The sequence below is a fragment of the Schistocerca serialis genome, chromosome 10 (genome assembly GCF_023864345.2).
Source record: "Schistocerca serialis cubense isolate TAMUIC-IGC-003099 chromosome 10, iqSchSeri2.2, whole genome shotgun sequence".
NCBI classification, from domain to species: Eukaryota; Metazoa; Arthropoda; class Insecta; order Orthoptera; family Acrididae; genus Schistocerca; species Schistocerca serialis.
Window position 1 is genome coordinate 209,995,286 of NC_064647.1, and position 19,349 is coordinate 210,014,634.

Genomic DNA, 19,349 nt, shown 5'->3' on the forward strand with positions numbered 1-19,349 from the left:
AGGGAGGACCGATAGAGGTACTCAGGGTACCCTCCGCCACACACCGTCAGGTGGCTTGCGGAGTATGGATGTAGATGTAGATGTAGAATCTAGTGAATCAAATGAATATCATCTTGCATAGTCTGGTAGCAGATCAACAGGTTTCAGTGCTTTCGTATGTGTGAGAACAACTTCCTTATATCGCCTTGCCTCCACTCTGTTTCTCTATCGGACACAATTTTTTCACTCTATCTGTGTCACTTAGCTGCTCAAATCTTGATGCATCAGTGTTGCTATTTAACCACCGTTGGATGTTTTAGTCATGTCCCCACAATAAGAAATTTGATTCCTAAATTAAAATACTCATTCTTGTTATAACAGAATATTTCATGCTCCAGTTTTTATTTTTCCAAAAACAACTGAACTATGCACTTATAACTTACAAGCTGGGTAATGCACCCAACAATCAGCAGCCAAAAAAAGGTAAATGTCGTGTGACTAGGGCCTTCTGTCGGGTAGACCGTTTGCCGGGTGCAAGTCTTTTGATTCGACGCCATTTCGGCGACCTGCGCGTTGATGGGGATGAAATGATAATGATTAGGACAACACAACACACAGTCCCTGAGTGGAGAAAATCTCCAACCCAGCTGGGAATCGAACCTGAGCCCTTAGGATTGACATTCTGTCACACTGACCACTCAGCTACCGGGTGTGGACAATCAGCGACTTACTGAATGTAGTTATCACAGGTTGATTGCAAATCATTAGTAATGATATACTACTTACACATATATATGGTTTCAACTTTCATTCCAGAAGATGGTCATGTAAACCAGTAGTGGCTAAAATTATTTAATTCTACTAGCTGAAGGTGTTAGTCACAATATCAGTCCTGCAACATGGGTAAACCAGTCATACAGCTCAGTGTCATGTGTTTAGAGCTGAGATATCTGTTCATTGGTTGACCTGAAGACAAGGGTGTTTAAAGATAGCAAAATTTTCTGAACTATCTATAATTGACACTTTGATACATAATTTATTTTGATGCTGAAGGTACATTGTTGTTGAAATACTGATTTTTTTTATATTGAAAAGAGTGATTCTTTTTAGATTTGTAATGATAAACTGTTTTCTAAATTTGTCGCATGAGAAGTCTGTCATTGTTGATTTACACACAAGATCTGTCAAGAAATTTATTTAATGAAGAAAAGTATTTTTGACATTTTTGTTACTCCTAAACGAAAGAAAATGTATGTAACTAACAGGATACATTAACTGAGAGAGCAGAGAGAAAACAGTTCTTCTAAACTGCAAATTGTGTTTGGAAGTTCTGAAATCAGCAACATCAATTATATATGTTGATAGACACACAAACATACACACAAAATTCAAGCTTTCGCAACCAATGGTTGCTTCATCAGGAAAGAGGGAAGGAGAGGGAAAGACGAAAGGATGTGGGTTTTAAGGGAGAGGGTAAGGAGTCATTCCAATCCTGGGAGTGGAAAGACTTACCTTAGGGGGTGTGTATATATATGACACCACAGTTTGATGTTGGCTCAAAGAAATGAGGTTCAGAAGTGGTGTCAATCTGAATACTAACAGGCACTATCAATTTTTGACTAGGCTGATTACTAGTTTCCAGATACCTGTTACACTTGACTTTAGCCACCAGTGGTAAAATTAGCAACAACATAACCATTTTTTTGTAAAGTGGTCAGCACATCAATTATCACTACTACATATTAGTAACTTGGGATGCATTCTTTTAAAGCTCCAAAAAGAGACACAATAAGGAACTTTGTTGACTATAGGCCAACAGTTCACGCCCATTCAATAACATTGACTTGACTGAACAACTAAACTAATCAGATGGAGATACATAACTGACTTCAGACTACAAAGAAATCAAACATAATTCTTTAAAACAAAATTAAGTGTTTACTGTATAAATGAACTGAGGTGCTATATACTATATCAATTTATTACAGAAATACTAAATGAATCTTTGTTCTATTAAATTCAGTTGACATGATATGTGAAAAATGTGATTACTAGCACCCAATACACAGTCAAAGAATGCAGAAAATAGTATTACGAAAGCCCAGTACATAGATATTGTATATATGTCAAAAATATAATACTGATGTATGGATGTCAGTATTATTTCCACAAAATATTGCTGTTTTTGTCATCTCTAAGAGAGTTGGCATTCTGTCACATTTCTCTCTTTATTGCCTTGAAATATTTTCAGCTGCAATGTAGCTAAAGTAAATAAGATATTTATTCAGCGAAAGTGAGCAATAAGAATGATAGATAACTGTGTAGTCTACAGGGGCCTCTTCAAAGACATTACAATTCTAATACTAGCTTTGCTGAGCATTTAATCTTAAAATTATTTGTTGCTAAAATGAGGGCACACTGAAAATAAATGTTTCCAAGTTTTTTATCTGAAATCTCTTAAATCTTTTAAAATAAACCAAACATTATTACCATTCTACGTCTTTATTCTCAATGCCAACATATTTGCTGCCTTCTACAACAAAAGAGCTCCGAATTCTGAGATGTAACATGGTGGTGTGTAATGTAACTAAATAGGTACATCAGAAATGGCGTCCTATAATCAGGTTTTGAATTTGAAGAGTTCGTCACACGTAGAGCGCCCTCTCCCAGCACGGAGCACGGCAATGCCAGACCAGACACAAGTGCTGCTACATACGAAACAATCTGAGACAGTTCCTTGGGTTCACTGTCATTGGTCATCCTGACTTGGCCCCATCCAGTTTCCATCTGTTTCCAAAACTTAAAGAACACCTTCGAAGACTTCACTTGGTGAAGAAGCGGTGCAAGCAGAGGTGAGGTTGTGGCTCTGTCAGCAAACTCAAATATTCTACAGTGACAGTATCAACAAACTGGTCTCTTGTTGGGAGAAATGTAATAGTTGCTAGGATAGCTACATTGAGAAATAAATATGTCGGCATGAAGAATAAATATATAGAATGTTAATAGCACTTGTTTTTAGAATGAGATTTTCATTCTGCAGTGGAGTCTGCACTGATATGAAACTTCCTGGCAGATTAAAATTATTTGCCATACCAAGAATCAAACTTGTAATCTTTGCCTTTCATGAGCAAGTGGTCTACCAACTGAGCTAAACAAGCATGACTCACAACCTGTCCTCACAGCTTTACTTCCACCATTACCTCATCTCCTACCTTCCAAACTTAACCTACTAGGAATTCTTATATCAGTGCACACTCTGCTGCAGATCGAAAATCTCATTCTGTTCTTTGAAGTTTGAAAGGTAGGAGATGATGTACTGGCAGAAGTAAAGCTGTGAGGAAAGGTCACGAGTCATGCTTGGGTAGCTCAGTAGAACAATTGCCTGCGAAAGTCTAAGGTTCCGAGGTCAAGTCTCGGTCTGGCACTCAGTTTTAATCTGCAAGGAAGTTTCAACTTTTGTTTTATTTAAAAAGCTTTGAGTTTTTCACATAAAAAAGTTTGGGGAACTACTTTTCAGCATACCCTCCTACCGAGTGAGGTGGCGCCGTGGTTAGCACACTGGACTCACATTCGGGAGGACGACGGTTCAGTCCCACGTTCGACCATCCTGATTTAGGTTTTCCGCGATTTCCCTAAATCACTCCAGGCAAATGCCAGGATGGTTCCCTTGCAAGGGCACGGCCGACTTACTTCCCTAATCTGATGACACTGATGACCTCTCAGATTGGCCTCTTCTCCCCCCCTCCCACACACCATCCTAAATATGAGTTTAAGATAAACTATATTTTAGAAATCAGAGACTCTGCTTAGCTGTGTGACAGAATTATGATTACCAACATGATGATGGATATATTAAACTAAATGGGTAATATAAACAGACTTTTTAATATAGCTGAGGAGGCAACCAAGTGTTTCCTGATCCTGGTCTGTTAAATTTAGCTAGTCTAAGTGTGAGGGGCCTCTAGAAGTATAGTGATAATTTATTGCAAATCTGGTGAATATAGGTTATTCTCTAATAGCCGCTTCTCTTTTTTTAACCTACTTCTGCTCCCTGTTCTCCAAACCACTATTAGGTGCATGGTAGAGAGTACTTCCAGTGTACCAATTATTGGGCTGCTTCCCATTCCATTCACATTGGAGCATGGGAAGAATGTTTAAATGTGTCTGTGCATGCTGTACCTAATCTAATCTCGGTCTCATGATACCTATGCAAGTAATAAATAGGGGTTGTAGTTCCTAGATTCAACTTATAAGTTTAGTTTGTAAATAGACTTTCTTGGGGTAGTTTGCGTCTGTCTTAAAGTGTCTGCTAGTTCAGAATGCATGACTCACTCTATAAACCTGAAAATGCTCTTTCCTAATGACATATTTGGAACATGATGAATGAATTAATGTGGGATACAGGGCTGTTGGATATTATACTCACCATGACATAGTCAGCCAATGATTTCTACTATTAAAGGTGTATTTCCTGTTGTTATCCCTGTTTCTTTCAGATCTTCTTTTACAGCTGCAGTCCTCTTTATTGTCTTATTTTAGCTTAACTAAAAGTTTCGTAAAAATCCATAACTTGGTTTGTTTATCTGTTTGATTTGATTGCGTTAATATGCCCATAGAATTTTAGCCTGTTATTTTTAATATCAGAATAAATGTGTGTGTACATTTGAATTTCCTTATTTTCTCTTAGTCTACGCAGTCCATTTGGGGTGTATGTTCTACCTAAAGTTTTCCTGAGTAGTTTTCATGCCCTCATTTCTTCATTCTCTCTCCTTCTGTCATAAATGAATATGCCAGTCCTGTAAAGATGCTGTGGTTTGATGAACCTGTAGAGTGCCTCAGTATTGTGTATTTTGAAATGTAGTTTTGATGTAAGTTTTAAGTCTGTTCCCAGTTTGTAGCACTGAATTCCATAAATGCTCTTTTAGAACAGCTTCTTGAATTGAGAAATCCTCCAATACTTTGCACATACAGTTTCTAGAATAGAAGTTTGCGTCTTACTGATCCCCCCCCCCCCTCCCTCCACACACACACACACACACACACACACACACACACACACACATTCCCAGAAGGGAGGAGGACGAGCATTTTAAAGCACCTGCTTCTGAACATGAAGACACACACCAGCCCAAATCAAATCTGCCTGACGGATTAACCATGGGGAGTGGTGTACTGGCCAACCTGTTGTTGTTTTTAGGCAATTTCCCACATCCACTGAGGCAAATACTCGGCTGGTTCTCATGTTCTGCTGCAGATACTATAATATTTCCCACAAAAATGAAGTCAGAATAAAGATCGAATGCTATGTTGCATTGTGCCTCTGAATACTAATTGCCCTGAGATGGGAAAATCACAAATGCTAGAGTGAGACGAAAATAATTTTGTTTAGTTTTCAGGTAAGATACAACTTAAAAAAACCTCTCACTGTGCATGGTTCTGTGTGCATTGCCATTAGTTTCCCCACTGTGATGAAACCATGCACACCGATCACAGTAGGACAGCAATAAGTTGGCTGACAGTTGACCATGTTCAAATGTAGTACAGTATGATGAAATACATCACAGTGCACAACAAGAGTAATCTGACTACATATAGCAGACAATTTAGGCTGCTGGTTCTAAGCGGTGTAATGCTAATATGGATGTGATAGTACACCGATAGTATGTAATAGTTGTATCGCCAAACCTTTGCTTCCCAACAGAATTAAGCTACCGAAACATATATTTCTACAGGCAATTAGTGATATTTAAGGTACATGTTCAATAAATAGTAAGTCATTTTAACTCAGTAGTAAGATTATTATTCACAATTAGCTTAAAAATACAAATATGGCATTCTTACATGCATCTAGACAGAAGAAGGGATTGGTAGGACTCTAAGGAACTTCCTTTGTTTCATATAAAACCAGAATGAAATTAATCCATTAACTCTAATACATTGTGGTGAAGACTATACATATATCTCTACATAGTACTTAATTAAATGACAAAAATTAAATTATTGCATCACACAATGCTCGAATGCTTTGACCATGCACTAGATGCAAACAGGAGGGGTACATAGATTCCTCCCCAGAAGGGAAGGGAGGGGGCAGGGACCTGGTAGTAGTTTCAAATTGCCTTTGGAAGAGGTGACCCCATCATCACAAGTCTGTATGTGGGTGTGTGTATAGTCTCTTAAGATTTCTGTGGGTTCAGGATTATATGAATGATGTATGACATATGCTATTCATGACCTTGTAGGTGTGGCTGAAATGTTCCCATGAAACATAATAAAAAGCATTTGTTGCTGGCATTAATGTTACGTAATTTGGTATTTGTAGACACAACATCCACAGTACCCTGATTTGCAAGTAACAGAGCCCCATAACTGATTTCAGTTTACTAAGAAAGAAGTTAAATTATGGCAGTATTGAAAAAGAAACTTTGGTGCTCACTTTATGGAGGAGATGCTGAGTCACAGACAGACACAACAAAAAGATTGCCATAGCTGTTGGGTTTTTAGCCAAAATGCCTTTTTCTAAAGTAGACAACACACACATTCACACACAAACACAACTCACACACTCGTGATTGCTGAGGCCAGACATTGGGCAACTGCACATGATGGGAGAAGCGATCTGGGTGGTGGTGCTAAAGAAGAGGCTTGGGACCAGAAGGGGAAGGGATAGTAGGTTGGGTAGGAGGAAGATAAAGTGCTTGTTGTGGGAGTATGCAGTGACGTGGTGGGGACAGAGCAGGGCAGCTAGATGCAGTTGGGTAGTTTGAAGCAGAAAAGCATTTTCTATTATTAGAAGATAAATTACTGTGTTTGTAAGATTTTTGTTGTGAACATATTTGCAGGTGATGAAGGACTGGTCAGACTTAGAGGAACGCTACCAGGATATGCGTGCCAGCGACCCTCGAGCTGCCGACGACTTCAAGCGCCGCATGACACAGCGTTTCCAGATGACAGTGCAAGCCCTGGAGGAAGAGGGGGATGCTGAGAAGCACCAGCTGGTCGCCATGCACCAACAGCGGGTCGCCGCACACATCAAGGAGCGCAAGAAGGACGCCATGACCTGCTACACTCGTGCTCTCAGCGACAGCCCACCAAATGTAAGTGCCAGTTGGGAAGAGCCGTGCTCCTGTATAAGATGAAGTGTTACACAATGGATGTTCAGGGCAGGAGAACAGCTACCCAGTATTTTTGATATTTTGACATATCCGAGATATACAGTATGGACATCAACAGTGAAGAAACAAAAACGATGCATTCTGCAGGAAATACCCATTACGAAGGAATATTTGTTTGAAAATAAAAGTTCAGAAATAGTGAATGCATTCACATATTTAGGCTGTAAACTATCCTTCCTGGAAGAAACAGGCATAGCTGAGAAAGCCACCACATATAAAGGGTGTTTATAAATGAATATCGGGGCTTTAACACTTTATAATATTTATTACATTAAACTTACAGTTATAAATGATATGTAAAATGAAAGAGCAACTCAAACAGTTTTACCAAGAACCTTATAAATGTTCAATGTGAGCATCATTTATCACACAGCACACATCAAGTGTTTTTTATGCCTTATCCCATTGTAAAGTTTATGGGCCTTTCTTTTTTGGTGAACCTACTGTAAATGGCACTTCTTACCATGATACACTAGAGCAGTGGCTCTTGCCTCAGTTGGAAGAAGCCAGAGAAGTTCATTTTCCAACAAGATGGTGCGCCACCTCACTGGCATAGCGAAGTACGCGGTTGGTTGAACTTCACTGTACCCAAGCGCTGGTTAGGCCGCAAGGGGCCCAATGACAGTGCTTGCTTTGCATGGCCTCCACGTTCACCCGACCTAATGCCACGCGATTTTTTCCTGTGGGGCTTCATCAAGAATCGTGTGTACGTGCCCCCGCTACCAGCAGACCTCCCTGAATCAAAAACCAGATTGAAGCAGCTGTTGCTACAATCACTGAAAACACACTTATCAACGTTTGGGAAGAACTCGGCTATAGACTTGATGTGTGCCGTGTAACAAATGGTGCTCATATTGAACATTTATAAGGCTCTTGATAAAACTGTTTGAGTTGCTCTTTCATTAGACATATCATTTATAACTGTAAGTTTAATATAATAAATATTACAAAGCATTAAAACCTCGATATTCATTTCTAAACACCCTGTATACATAAACAATAGGAGTCATTAATAATGTAATGAAACATTTCATACTCCTGAAGCACACCAGAATATGCCTCTATAAGACCTTAGCAAGATCTGTGCTGTGATATGGCAGTGAGACCTGGACAATAAAGACAAAATATGTGAAAATACCAACAACCAGTCAAATGAAAGCTTGCTTTTTGCTGAATAATTCGAGTAACTGTGGTGAGATTTTCAGAAGTAACTACAATTTGTCTGGGACCAACATTCCTCACTAGGTCATCAGCCATACTGCCTGTCTGTTGGAACTTCGTGAAGAGCTTTTGGATGGTTTTCATAATAGGTAATTTCAGAACATTAAGCCATGTTTGAAAACTACATCGTGTTGCCTATTGACTGTATTCTAACCCTTGGTATTTCAGTATCAGAAAAATACATTTCTCAATGGAATATATAAATTATACTTCCTCCATCAGCACGCTAGCCTACTTTTACATTTCAGCAGTGGAAATGTCTGCTCTGAGTTGCAGTGCACTATTTGCATGCACTATCTGTTGTGATTACAGCACCAATTGTTAGCAGCTTTTTGAAAAATTTCGAAACTACTGTATAAAATTCTTACAGCTTTCACAAAGATACACTGTCTGTTACACTTATCTATCAGTCTTACTTTTTGATATATTTAATCTTGAAATTGGGAACTCTGTCACTGTGCATCCTGTATATTGTAGATTGGTTCAAGAGCATTTACATTTACTTGAAGGTAGAGGAAAGGTTACAGGCTTTGCATCGGTTTTCAACTGTGTCCTGGGCATCATTTCGAAAGACATTAGAATTAAGACAGCATCCATGGAATATGTAATTAATAGTAATAATATCACAATGCGAACCTTTTGCATGGTCTGCCAATAATGTATATTGAACTTGAAAGCACAGCTAATGAAAAATGATCAGAATGTATTATCCAGCGAGGACAACTGAAGACCTGGCCAGTGTGACAGTACTGTCATGTTGACACCTGAGAATCAGGAAGGAGAGGTAGCAACAGCATCTGCTGCAGTACCTTCACAGGTCAAGCACTGTCATATGCTACATGGCCATATGCCAAAGCCTTACATAGCACAGAAAATAAAAATTGTTTGACAATACTGCTAGTACACTATCACAGTGATATTATTTCACAGTGTAATATATATGAATCCAATCTGAATAAACCACTAGCCACCATAGTTATGAAGTCCCATTTTCTTTTTTATAAAAAATTAATTTAGTACGCCTTTTTATTTATTTAACTGGGCTTATAAAGCACAATTAGTGTAATTTTTACTAATAGGAGGATGTGCTAAACACTATATAACATTAATAGAACATCTGCAAAAACTTCTATGAAGGCTTAAAAATATAATACAAGACCACTGGTGATGAACATGTGCTCAATACCAGCCCAATAAATCAAAAAGTATAAAAAGTAAACAGCCTTGTCCTTACACATTAATAAAAAATGTCATTTATCAATATGCGGACTAATTTATTCTGGCACCTTTTCAAATCAATTGGACAGACAGAATAATTGTTCCCAGCATTTTTGTGCTATCCTTGAAATCCAGTTTTGAGCAAGAGAAGCTGAGTTTTTGTGACATTGGTATTTCTTTGAATTGTTCATAAACTGCAGAAGCTGCTGATTAATAAAAAAAAATTATCAATACATCAAAGGCATAGTGTGTACACTTTGTTTCTTCTTCTTTGGGATAGATACTTGACTTCATCTCTGTTAAGCACAGTTCCTTATTATTGTAATTTGCTCACCATTGACTTTCTTAATTTCAACATTTTGCTCACATGGTAAATCATCTTTCTTGTCAGAAATATCACACCCTTGTTTTTCTCATCAACAGTATGTTTAATGATACTAGGAACAAGACACCACTGCTACCTGCAAAGACATTTTTTATTGATCACTTTTCGCAACTGCACTATGAAGTAACTCCTTGCAGTAATCTGAACTGGAATGTCGTTGTAAGTAACCACGTGACCAAATTAGTTTCCACTAAGGGCAGGTCTACACACTGAAGTGACAAAAGTGCTGCGATAGCGATATGCACATTACAGATGTGGTACCCTCTGCAGGCCTGGGGGTTAGAATAGGCCCGAGGTATTCCTGCCTGCCGTAAGAGGCAACTAACAGGAGTTTCACACGTTTCGGCCTTTATGTGATGGTCCCCTGTTGGGTTTGACCTCTATTCTTCAAAATTTTCCCGAAGAGCGGGCCAATTGGGAAAGGATGCCTTACATGATGCATCGTGTCCATTGTGCATTAAGATCTTTAGCCCACTTTCTTGTTGTCACGTTGCAGTCTCATCCATTCTCCACCTCTTGGGGAGGACACCCTCCTAGGTGCGTTTTCCACCATGCACTATACAGTATCACTTTCTGTGTCGATGATGACCATGGACTTCTTTGCATCTATCCAGCACGGTAGCCAGTCCATTGTGGTGGGGCCGCCATGTGCCCTGTTGTTGTAGCCCCCTGACCACACAGGGATTGCTCTGCTGATGCCTGTGCTGTTAACTCCCCACATATGCCAAGGGGTGAATGCCCATCCCCATCCCCCTGGGGCATCAGGACTCCCAGAAATGGCCTTTGCTGTGGCCAGGTGGCGCCTGTGGGGAGGAGCCCTGGTCGGAGGGGGTGGCATCAGGGCAGATGACACGCGATGAAGCATAGTCCGTCATATCTTGTTGGTGTTGAAACACCAGCAGTCTGTAAGCGATCATGAGCTCAATTCAATGCACAGAAGTTCAATTCAATGCACAGAAGTATGACCCCAAATCATTCCCCTCCCTGGCCACACCGTGGGAGGAATGTCAGGCTAAGGATGGCAGCGGATCTTATTCGCCCCAGTACCTTGTATGTTCGAGGGCTGATGGGGAGTCTTTCATCATGATGAAGCCTCAGTTTTTTGTTGAGCATTTAGAGGACAAGTTTGGAGAGGTGGAGGGCTTGTCCAAAATGAGATCTGGGTCAGTCTTGATCAAAACAGCATCCTCTGCCCAGTCACAGGAGTTACTCGCTTGTGACAAGCTGGGGGATGTTTCTGTAACCATCACTCCCCACAAGAGCTTAAATATGGTCCAGGGTATCATATTCCACAGGGACCTTCTTTTGCAGTCGGAGAACTACCACCCAGCCTTTCGCACTCTCAAACAGTGGCTGGAACGGAACGTCCTCTATTTCACTACACGCTGCAATGAATCCTGTAATGCCCCATTTACAGAGTGGGAGCTCCTCAGTGCCCTTGCACATTGCCCCAACAGAGCTCCTGGGCCTGATCGCATCCGCGGCCAGATGATTAAACATCTCTCATCTGACTACAAGCGACATCGCCTCGTCATCTTCAACCGGATCGGGTGCGATGGTGTCTTTCCATCGCAATGGCAGGAGAGCACCATCATTCCGGTGCTCAAACCTGGTAAAAACCTGCTTGATGTGGATAGCTGTTGGCCTATCAGCCTCACTAATGTTCTTCATAAGCTGCTGGAATGTATGGTATGTCGGCAGTTGTGTTGGGTCCTGGAGTCACGCGGCCTGCTGGCTCCATGTCAGGGCAGCTTCTGCCAGGGTCACTCTACCACTGATAATCTTGTATGTATCGAAACAGCCATCCAAACAGCCTTTTCCAGATGTCAACACATAGTTGCCATCTTTTTTGACTTACCCAAAGCGTACGACACGACCTGGCGACATCATATCCTTGCCTCATGAGTGGGGTCTCTGGACCCCGCTCCCAATTTTTATCCAAAACTTCCTGTCACTCTGTACTTTCCATGTCCAAGTTGGTGCCTCCCATAGTTCCATCCATATCTAGGAGAATGGAGTCCCACAGGGCTCTGTATTGAGTGTCTCTCTATTTGTAGTGGCCATTAGCGGTCTAGCAGCAGCTGTCGGTCCCTCCGTCTCACCTTCTCTGTATGCAGACAACTTCTGCCTTTCCTACTGCTGCTCCAGTACTGGTGTTGCTGAGCAGTGCCTACAGGGAGCCATCCACAAGGCACAGTCATGGGCTCTAGCCCACAGCTTCCAGTTTTCAGCCACAAAGTCGTGTTTGTGCACTTCTGCCAGCATTGTGCCGTTCATCTGGAACCAGCACTTTACCTTAATGACGATCAACTCACTGTAGTGGTGACATATTGATTCCTAGGACTGGTTTTCATTGCTCGTTTGACTTTGCTCACTCATATTTGTCAGCTTAAGCAGAAGTGCTGGCAGCACCTCAGTGCCCTCCGTTGCCTGAGAAACACTAATTGGGGTGCAGATCACTCTATGCTGCTGCAGCTCTACAGAGCCCTTGTCCAACCCCGAATTGACTATGGGAGTGTGGTTTATATTTCAGCAGTGCCTTCAGCGTTGCATTTGCTCGACCCTGTGCACCACTGCAGTGTTCGACTAGCGGCAGGAGCTTTTAGGATTTGTCCAGTGACCAGTGTACTGGTGGAGGCTGGTGTCACTCCATTGCAGATCAGCCTTGCGCAACTGCTCACCAGTTATGCAGCACACATTCGTTGTTCCTCTGAGCAACCGAATTACCATCTCCTTTTCCCGCCCATCACAGTCCACCTCCAGCATCGGCAGCCCAGGTCGATTGTGGTTCGCGTGCGGTCCCTTCCCTCTGAACTGGATTCCTTCCATTTACCACTTCTACTTGTGGTCCGTTCATGTACGCCTCAGCCGCAGCTTCGTCTGGACCTTTCATGTGGCCCTAAGGACTCAGTTAACTCTGCGGCTCTCCACTGTCACTTCCTCTCGGTTCTTGATGTGTTTCGGGGCTCTGAAGTGGCTTTGCCTACGTGCACGGCAGCCATATTGAACTGCAGAGCTGGTGGCCATTTCTTGTGCACTTCAGTATCTCCGTTCATGCCCTGGGGAGTCGTTTCTTTTATGTACTGATTCCTTGAACAGCCTGAAAACTATCGATCAGTGCTACCCTCATGGTAGCATCCATCCACGAGTCCACCTATGGTCTGGAGTGGTACAGTCATTCAGTTGTGTCCTTCTGGACCCCTGGTCACATCAGAATCCCAGGAAATGAACTTTCAGACAGGCTGGTCAAACGGGCTACATGGAAACCACGTCTGGTGATGGGCATCCCCGCAACTGCCTTTGTTCATTATTGTGTTGCAAGGTTTTTCAGCTTTGAGAGACGGAATGGCAAAATCTCAGTGCGCACAACAAACTGCGAGTCATGGACCCTGAATGTGTGGAAGTCCTCAATGAGGGCGTCTCGCAGGGACTCTGTGGTTCTCTGCAGGCTCCGCATTGGCCATTGATGGGTGACCCACGGCTGCCTCATGCGCCGTGAAGACCCACCTCAGTGTTGGTGCAGCACCCGGTTGACAGTGGCCCATATTCTTCTGCTATGTCCTTCTTTCGCTGCCCTGAGACTTCATCTTTGATTGCTGGACTCGTTATCATTGATTTTAGCAGACAATGCCTCATCGGCTGATCTGGTTTTACATTTCATCTGTGAGGGTGGGTTTTACCATTCAGTCTGAGTTTTAGCACCCATCCTTTGTCCCTCTGTATCCTCCACCCTAGTGCTTTTAGGGTGAAGGCTTTAATGTACTGCGGGGTGACTGGCTTTTCCTTTTTATTTTCATGGTCAGCCAGCCACTGTAATCTGCTTCCTTGTTTTACTCTCTTCTAACTGTTTCTTGAATCTCTCTGTTGCTCTCTTGTCCTCTTTTGTTCCTTTTAGTGTTTGTTGCCTTTCCTTTGTTCTTGTGGTCTTTCCTTTCTTTCCGTTTTGTGTTATATGTCTCGTCTATTTCATTCTCACACTTGTGGCAGTGTTTTATTAGGAACAAGGGACCGATGACCTTGTAGAGTGGTCCCTTTCCCCCCTTTTAAACCAACCAACCAACAGATGTGGTAGTACCGTGTACACAAGTTATAAAAGGGCAATGCATATGAAAAAGTTTCTGACATGATTATGGCCACACAATGGGAATTAATGGACTTTGAACGTGGAATGGGAATTGGAGCTAGATGCATGGGACATTCCATTTCAGAAACTGACAGGGAATTCAATATTCCACAATTGACAGTGTCAAGGATGTGCTGAGAATACCACATTTCAGGCATTACCTCTCATCGTGAACAATGCAGTGACCAACGACCTTCACTTAAAAACCAAGAGCAGCGGTGTTTTGCGTAGAGTTGTCAGTGCTAACAGGCAAGCAACACTGTTTGAATTAAACCCAAAAATCAATGTCGGACATACAATGAACATAACCACTAGCTCAGCGCAGTGAAATTTGGTATTTATGGGCTATGGCAGCAGACAACTGGTGCAAGAGCCTTTGCTACCAGCACAACATTGCCTGTAGTGCCTCTCCTGGGCTCATGACCATTTTGGTTGGACCTTCGATGACTGAAAAGCCACAGCCTCATCATATGAGTCCTAATTTCAGTTGGTAGGAGCTAATTGTAGGTTTTGAGTGTGGTGTAGACCTCCACGAGGCTATGGACCGAAGTTGTCAACAAGGCGTTGTGCAAGCTGGTGGTGGCACCATAATGGTGTGGGCTGTGTTTACATGGAATGGACTGGGTCCTTCAGACTTTCAGCTATTTGGAAACCATTTGCAGCCATTCGTGGAGGACACATTCCCAAAGCACAATGGAATTTTTATGGATGGCAGTGTGCCATGCCATGTCACCGAGCCACAGTTGGTATATAGAACATTCTGGACATTCGAGTGAATGGTTTGGCCACTCAGATTGCCCAACATGAATCCCATTGAATATTTATGGGACATAATCAAGAGTTCAGTTCACATGCAAAATCCTCCGTTGGCAACACTTTCACAATTATGTACAGCTAAAGAGGCAGTATGGCTCATTTCCTGCACATTTCACAGAGTTTTACTTTCACTGTTCACCCCCCCCCCCCCCCCCCCCCCCCCACCAATACACATTTAATATGGCCAGTGCACTATTGTTTAACGTTCAATGAGCCTCATTAATAGTTTGCAGGTGAACATCCACACACTGCTACAGTAGTTTACTATTGAATGTTTACAACCACTAAAAACCTAACCACACAGTTCTTGAAGAATAAGAAAGTACATATGGAACAGATACTGTCATTGTTTTAACACATGGCCTAATTGTGTTACTCATCTGAAACTCGGCTGTGGACTGACTGTCTCGGGACCATAAATCAGGCCCTTATATATCTTCACAATAATAGGTGCTGAAACTACACATTGTTCGATGTTTAATGTACAAAAATTACAATTAAAACTTGACTCACTAAATTAACTGAATACATCGAAAAGTTGTTTCTTTTTAACAGTTCTACTAGAAGAGTTAGGCTGAATTATTTGTTTAAATCATGAAATTAACAAATTTTGTTATGCAAACAATATTTTTGACAAAATTGTTCATTACTGTGGAATTAATAAGAGCTGGCTTTGCTAACATGTTTTCGAATAGAGCCAAGTAGATCCTTTAAGAATACTGGTAGTTGTTCCTCCAGATGTGTACAATTAGTATAGAATTTATATTTGTTTATAAGTCAATAATAGAATTTAAGCTACAAAACAATCACTGATTTCACTCTATAATGAAAGATACTAACTAGTAATAGTCCAAATAAATTAGAAAATCAATTACATACATAAATTAAGCACAAAATTGGACCTGGTATTATATTCTTCAGAACTGAGGGCCAACCTTTCTTTTTTATGAAAATGCAGATTATAATCACTTATGTTCATGGTAATTAGTCAGACATGAAAAAATGAATTTTAAAGAGGCATAAGGGGGAAGTAAAAATATCCCAGCTTGCTTCGCCACAAGTTGCTGCACTACACTGGCCAAAAAGAGGTCCAACACAACATTAGGAGGTATCCCATGACTTTTATCACCTCACTGTAGTTTACTTTGTCAGGTATTACAAGGTACACTGATAATGTTTTCTTCTGTTACTGCTGGTGTATTTCTTGAGTGGGTCTCTTCTAATAGCTAGTAGAAGCACATGAAATTTGTGGTTATGCAAAACATCTTTCAGACTGAGTGGCTGCCCACTACATTGACCTAATTGTACTAAATTTGCCTGTTCCAGACGCATCGTGTGCAGAAGTGCCTGCAGAAGCTGCTGCGTGCACTGCACAAGGATCGCCACCACACCATCTCCCACTACCGCCACTTACTCGTCTCCAGCTTCGAGCAGGCCGAGCGTGAGAAGGCCGCGACACTCGAGCACCTCACCGAGATTGACCGCACTGTCAATCAGTCACTGCAGATGCTCGAGAGGTACCATTCACTTGCTCTCACAATGTTTCAAAAGTATTTCAATGCTTGGGTCCATAGCTAACTGAATTGAAGTTTTTGGAAACACCATTTTTTTCTGCAGTAAGGTGCTTTTTATTTTAAATAAACACTTTTCACTTGACTGGTTATATAGCAACATCAAACAAAACAAAAAATCATATTATTTGCTTTCATTTCTCAACATCTCATTATCCGTATAGGAGTATCAAAGGATTGACGTGTAATGACACCACATGTATGAGGTCAATTTCAAGAAAGAAAAGAGTGCACTCTACATGTGAGTTGCATCACCATTCCAGCACATTGGAATCTTTCTTTTTCTTTCTGTATTTATTGTGGATATTCTCTCACTTGAAATGTGATCTCACACAATGATTTTATGACTGCTCAGCCATTTAAAATAAAACATCTTCAAACCAGTTAACCATTTAAAATGAATATATTAGTGTAAATGAACACCATGTATACATGGATAGGTACCTGTCTTTCTACCATAATTTATTGAAGTCCTGTTGCATCTCTTGTGGCTTTATTTCTTCTCAAACAAAACTATTCCTCTGCCAAATTTTCCTCCATTACCCTTTCCACCCTTTTATTTGTGACCCTTAACACAACTTTGGCGTCACGTTAAGTGCTCACTGTATTTCTTGTTCCCAGTTTCTCTTCTACTGGAATCATTACCATTGTCAGAAAGTCCTCTGGTCATTTGTCGCTGGCACTTATTTTGTTGCAAAGCCTCAATATTTCTTATATTTTTTCTTGGTCCAAACACTTGAATATTTCTCCTACTGCACATGCTGCTTTCTCCCACCTTTCATTGTAACTATTGTGGTCTTTATTTCTCCCAGTTGTCACACATAAAAGCTAAACCTTTTGGAAGTATTAGTCTGTTACTTGGGAAGGGGAGAGGGGCAAGTTAAAAACGAAGTGCAGGTCACTCACCTCCCAGAATGAGAAGGACCCACCTAGACATTACGGGTAGGGTTGGGGGGTGGAGGCAGGGGGCAGAAAGAGGGTATCAGAAGGAAGGAGAAAAAAGAGGTACACCCATTTTTCCTCTTTTTTCCCCCTCTTCATTTCCCTACCACTTCTCTTTCTATTCTCTCCCTTTTTTTCACCACCACTCCCTTCCGCCCTTACTGTCCTAGTTCTTAATTGTACTCATCATTTCTCTTCACCATAATCTATTGTTGCTTCTCACTCTGCCTTCATCATCTCTGGATTGAAGCTGTCTTAGTGCTTACCAGTGTATCATCTCTGACTTACGCTTCCTAACCCCTCTCCCTACATCATTTTCTATTCTCATTCCTACTGTAGGTGGATCCCATTCATCTTGGGGTCTGAGTGACATACCTTTCCTTTTTAACCTTGTGTACACTATTACTCTCTTCTCCCTGAGTAAGGAATTAATAGGTCCAAAACCTAGGATGAATTAGAGAAATAATATACTGTAGCATATTACCTACATTTCACTGTGTAGCATTTGCCTTCTGCATTGGTGAAAAACTTCTACATTTCTACCTACATTTTGAATTATTTAGCATGTTCATGATTGTGCTACTTGACTCAAATGACACATATTTAACCTACATTCCAGTGATGTGATGATGTATTCAATTATTCGTCCATTTACTCAGACTGGTTAAATAAAATAAAAAATACATAGAACGTAAAACAAAATTGTTAAATGTCACTCCTCTAAGTGATTTTTTATTTTATTTAATCAAACTATGTAAGTGGAAATATTGCAAACTTCAATACTCCCATCACATCACTGTAACACAGGTTAAATATGTGTCATTTGAGTCGTGCAGTACTGCCACAAACAGACTAAACTGTTCAAAATGTAAATACAAATGTGGAATTTCTTCACTAATGCGGAAGACAATTGCTGTGTGGTTAAATGGAGCTAATATGTTAGAATATTTTATTTCTCTCATAATTCTGCATGAGACAGTTTTCTCATTAAAACTAACAATTGTGTCATCTTGTTGCTGTTAGGTGAAAAATTGTAACATATGTAATGCCCACTAAGTCTCTACGGTCTGTGAAATTGGAGCTGTAGCTCTGAATGGCATTGGACAGTCGTTAGAAAATAATAGTATTGTGAATGTAATTACTTTCACATTTTATGTGTGCCTATTGCCACTACAGAACATTTCACCCCTTGAAGTCAGTATTGGCCAGCAGTTTTGTCTCATAATTTGTTAAATTTTCTTGGTAGAATTTTCCTTTGATGCTCTTAGCACTCTTTATTTCTCCCATTATGACTGGTGGTCCTTTCTCATCATATACTTCACTCAAGAATTCAAGTTCCATAATTGTTGGTCTGTTATCTGTGTCTTATGATCAAGCATTATACATCAGTAAACACCAGCTTAGTCAGCACGACGTTGTACCTCCCAGAAGTCTCCAGTGACAACACACAATGTGCAGGTATCCAGAGCTGCGCACCAAGATTGGCCAGCTGATGGAGGACTACATCCAGGCCCTACGTAGCAAGGACGAGACTCCGGGCTCTCTCTTGGCCATGACGCGGGATGCGGAGGCAGCTATTCTGGAGAAGTACCGTGCAGATGTTGCAGCCAAACAGGAAGGTACTGTCACTTAGTTAATTATTTATTCATCCACAGATCATTTTACAATTATATTAGATGTGTCAGCTTAATTCAAGCTGCACACACACACACACTCACACACACACACACACTAGTACCCTGTTTCTGGGCTTCAGGGAGGTCCCCCCATTCCGGATTGAATCCACCTAGCAGATTAATGATGAGGACCAGTGTGCCAGCCAGCCTGGTTGTTTGTTTCTATTCTAGGCAGATTCCCACAGCTGATACGATGAATTCCAGGCTGGTACCCAAATCCCTTCTCAGTTGCACAATTTTCAA

The 19,349-nt window shown here is 41.1% G+C and overlaps 1 protein-coding gene across 1 annotated transcript in view; it reads left to right on the forward strand.

Annotated features, from left to right (window-relative positions):
* Nucleotides 1-19,349, forward strand: part of LOC126424700 (amyloid-beta-like protein) — a 132,391-nt gene that overhangs the window by 93,096 nt on the left and 19,946 nt on the right. Inside the window, exons 6-8 of the mRNA XM_050087425.1 lie at nt 6,822-7,076; nt 16,244-16,434; nt 18,889-19,049. Of these exons, the coding sequence (XP_049943382.1) occupies nt 6,822-7,076; nt 16,244-16,434; nt 18,889-19,049 (607 nt within the window). The remainder of the gene's footprint in view (nt 1-6,821; nt 7,077-16,243; nt 16,435-18,888; nt 19,050-19,349) is intronic.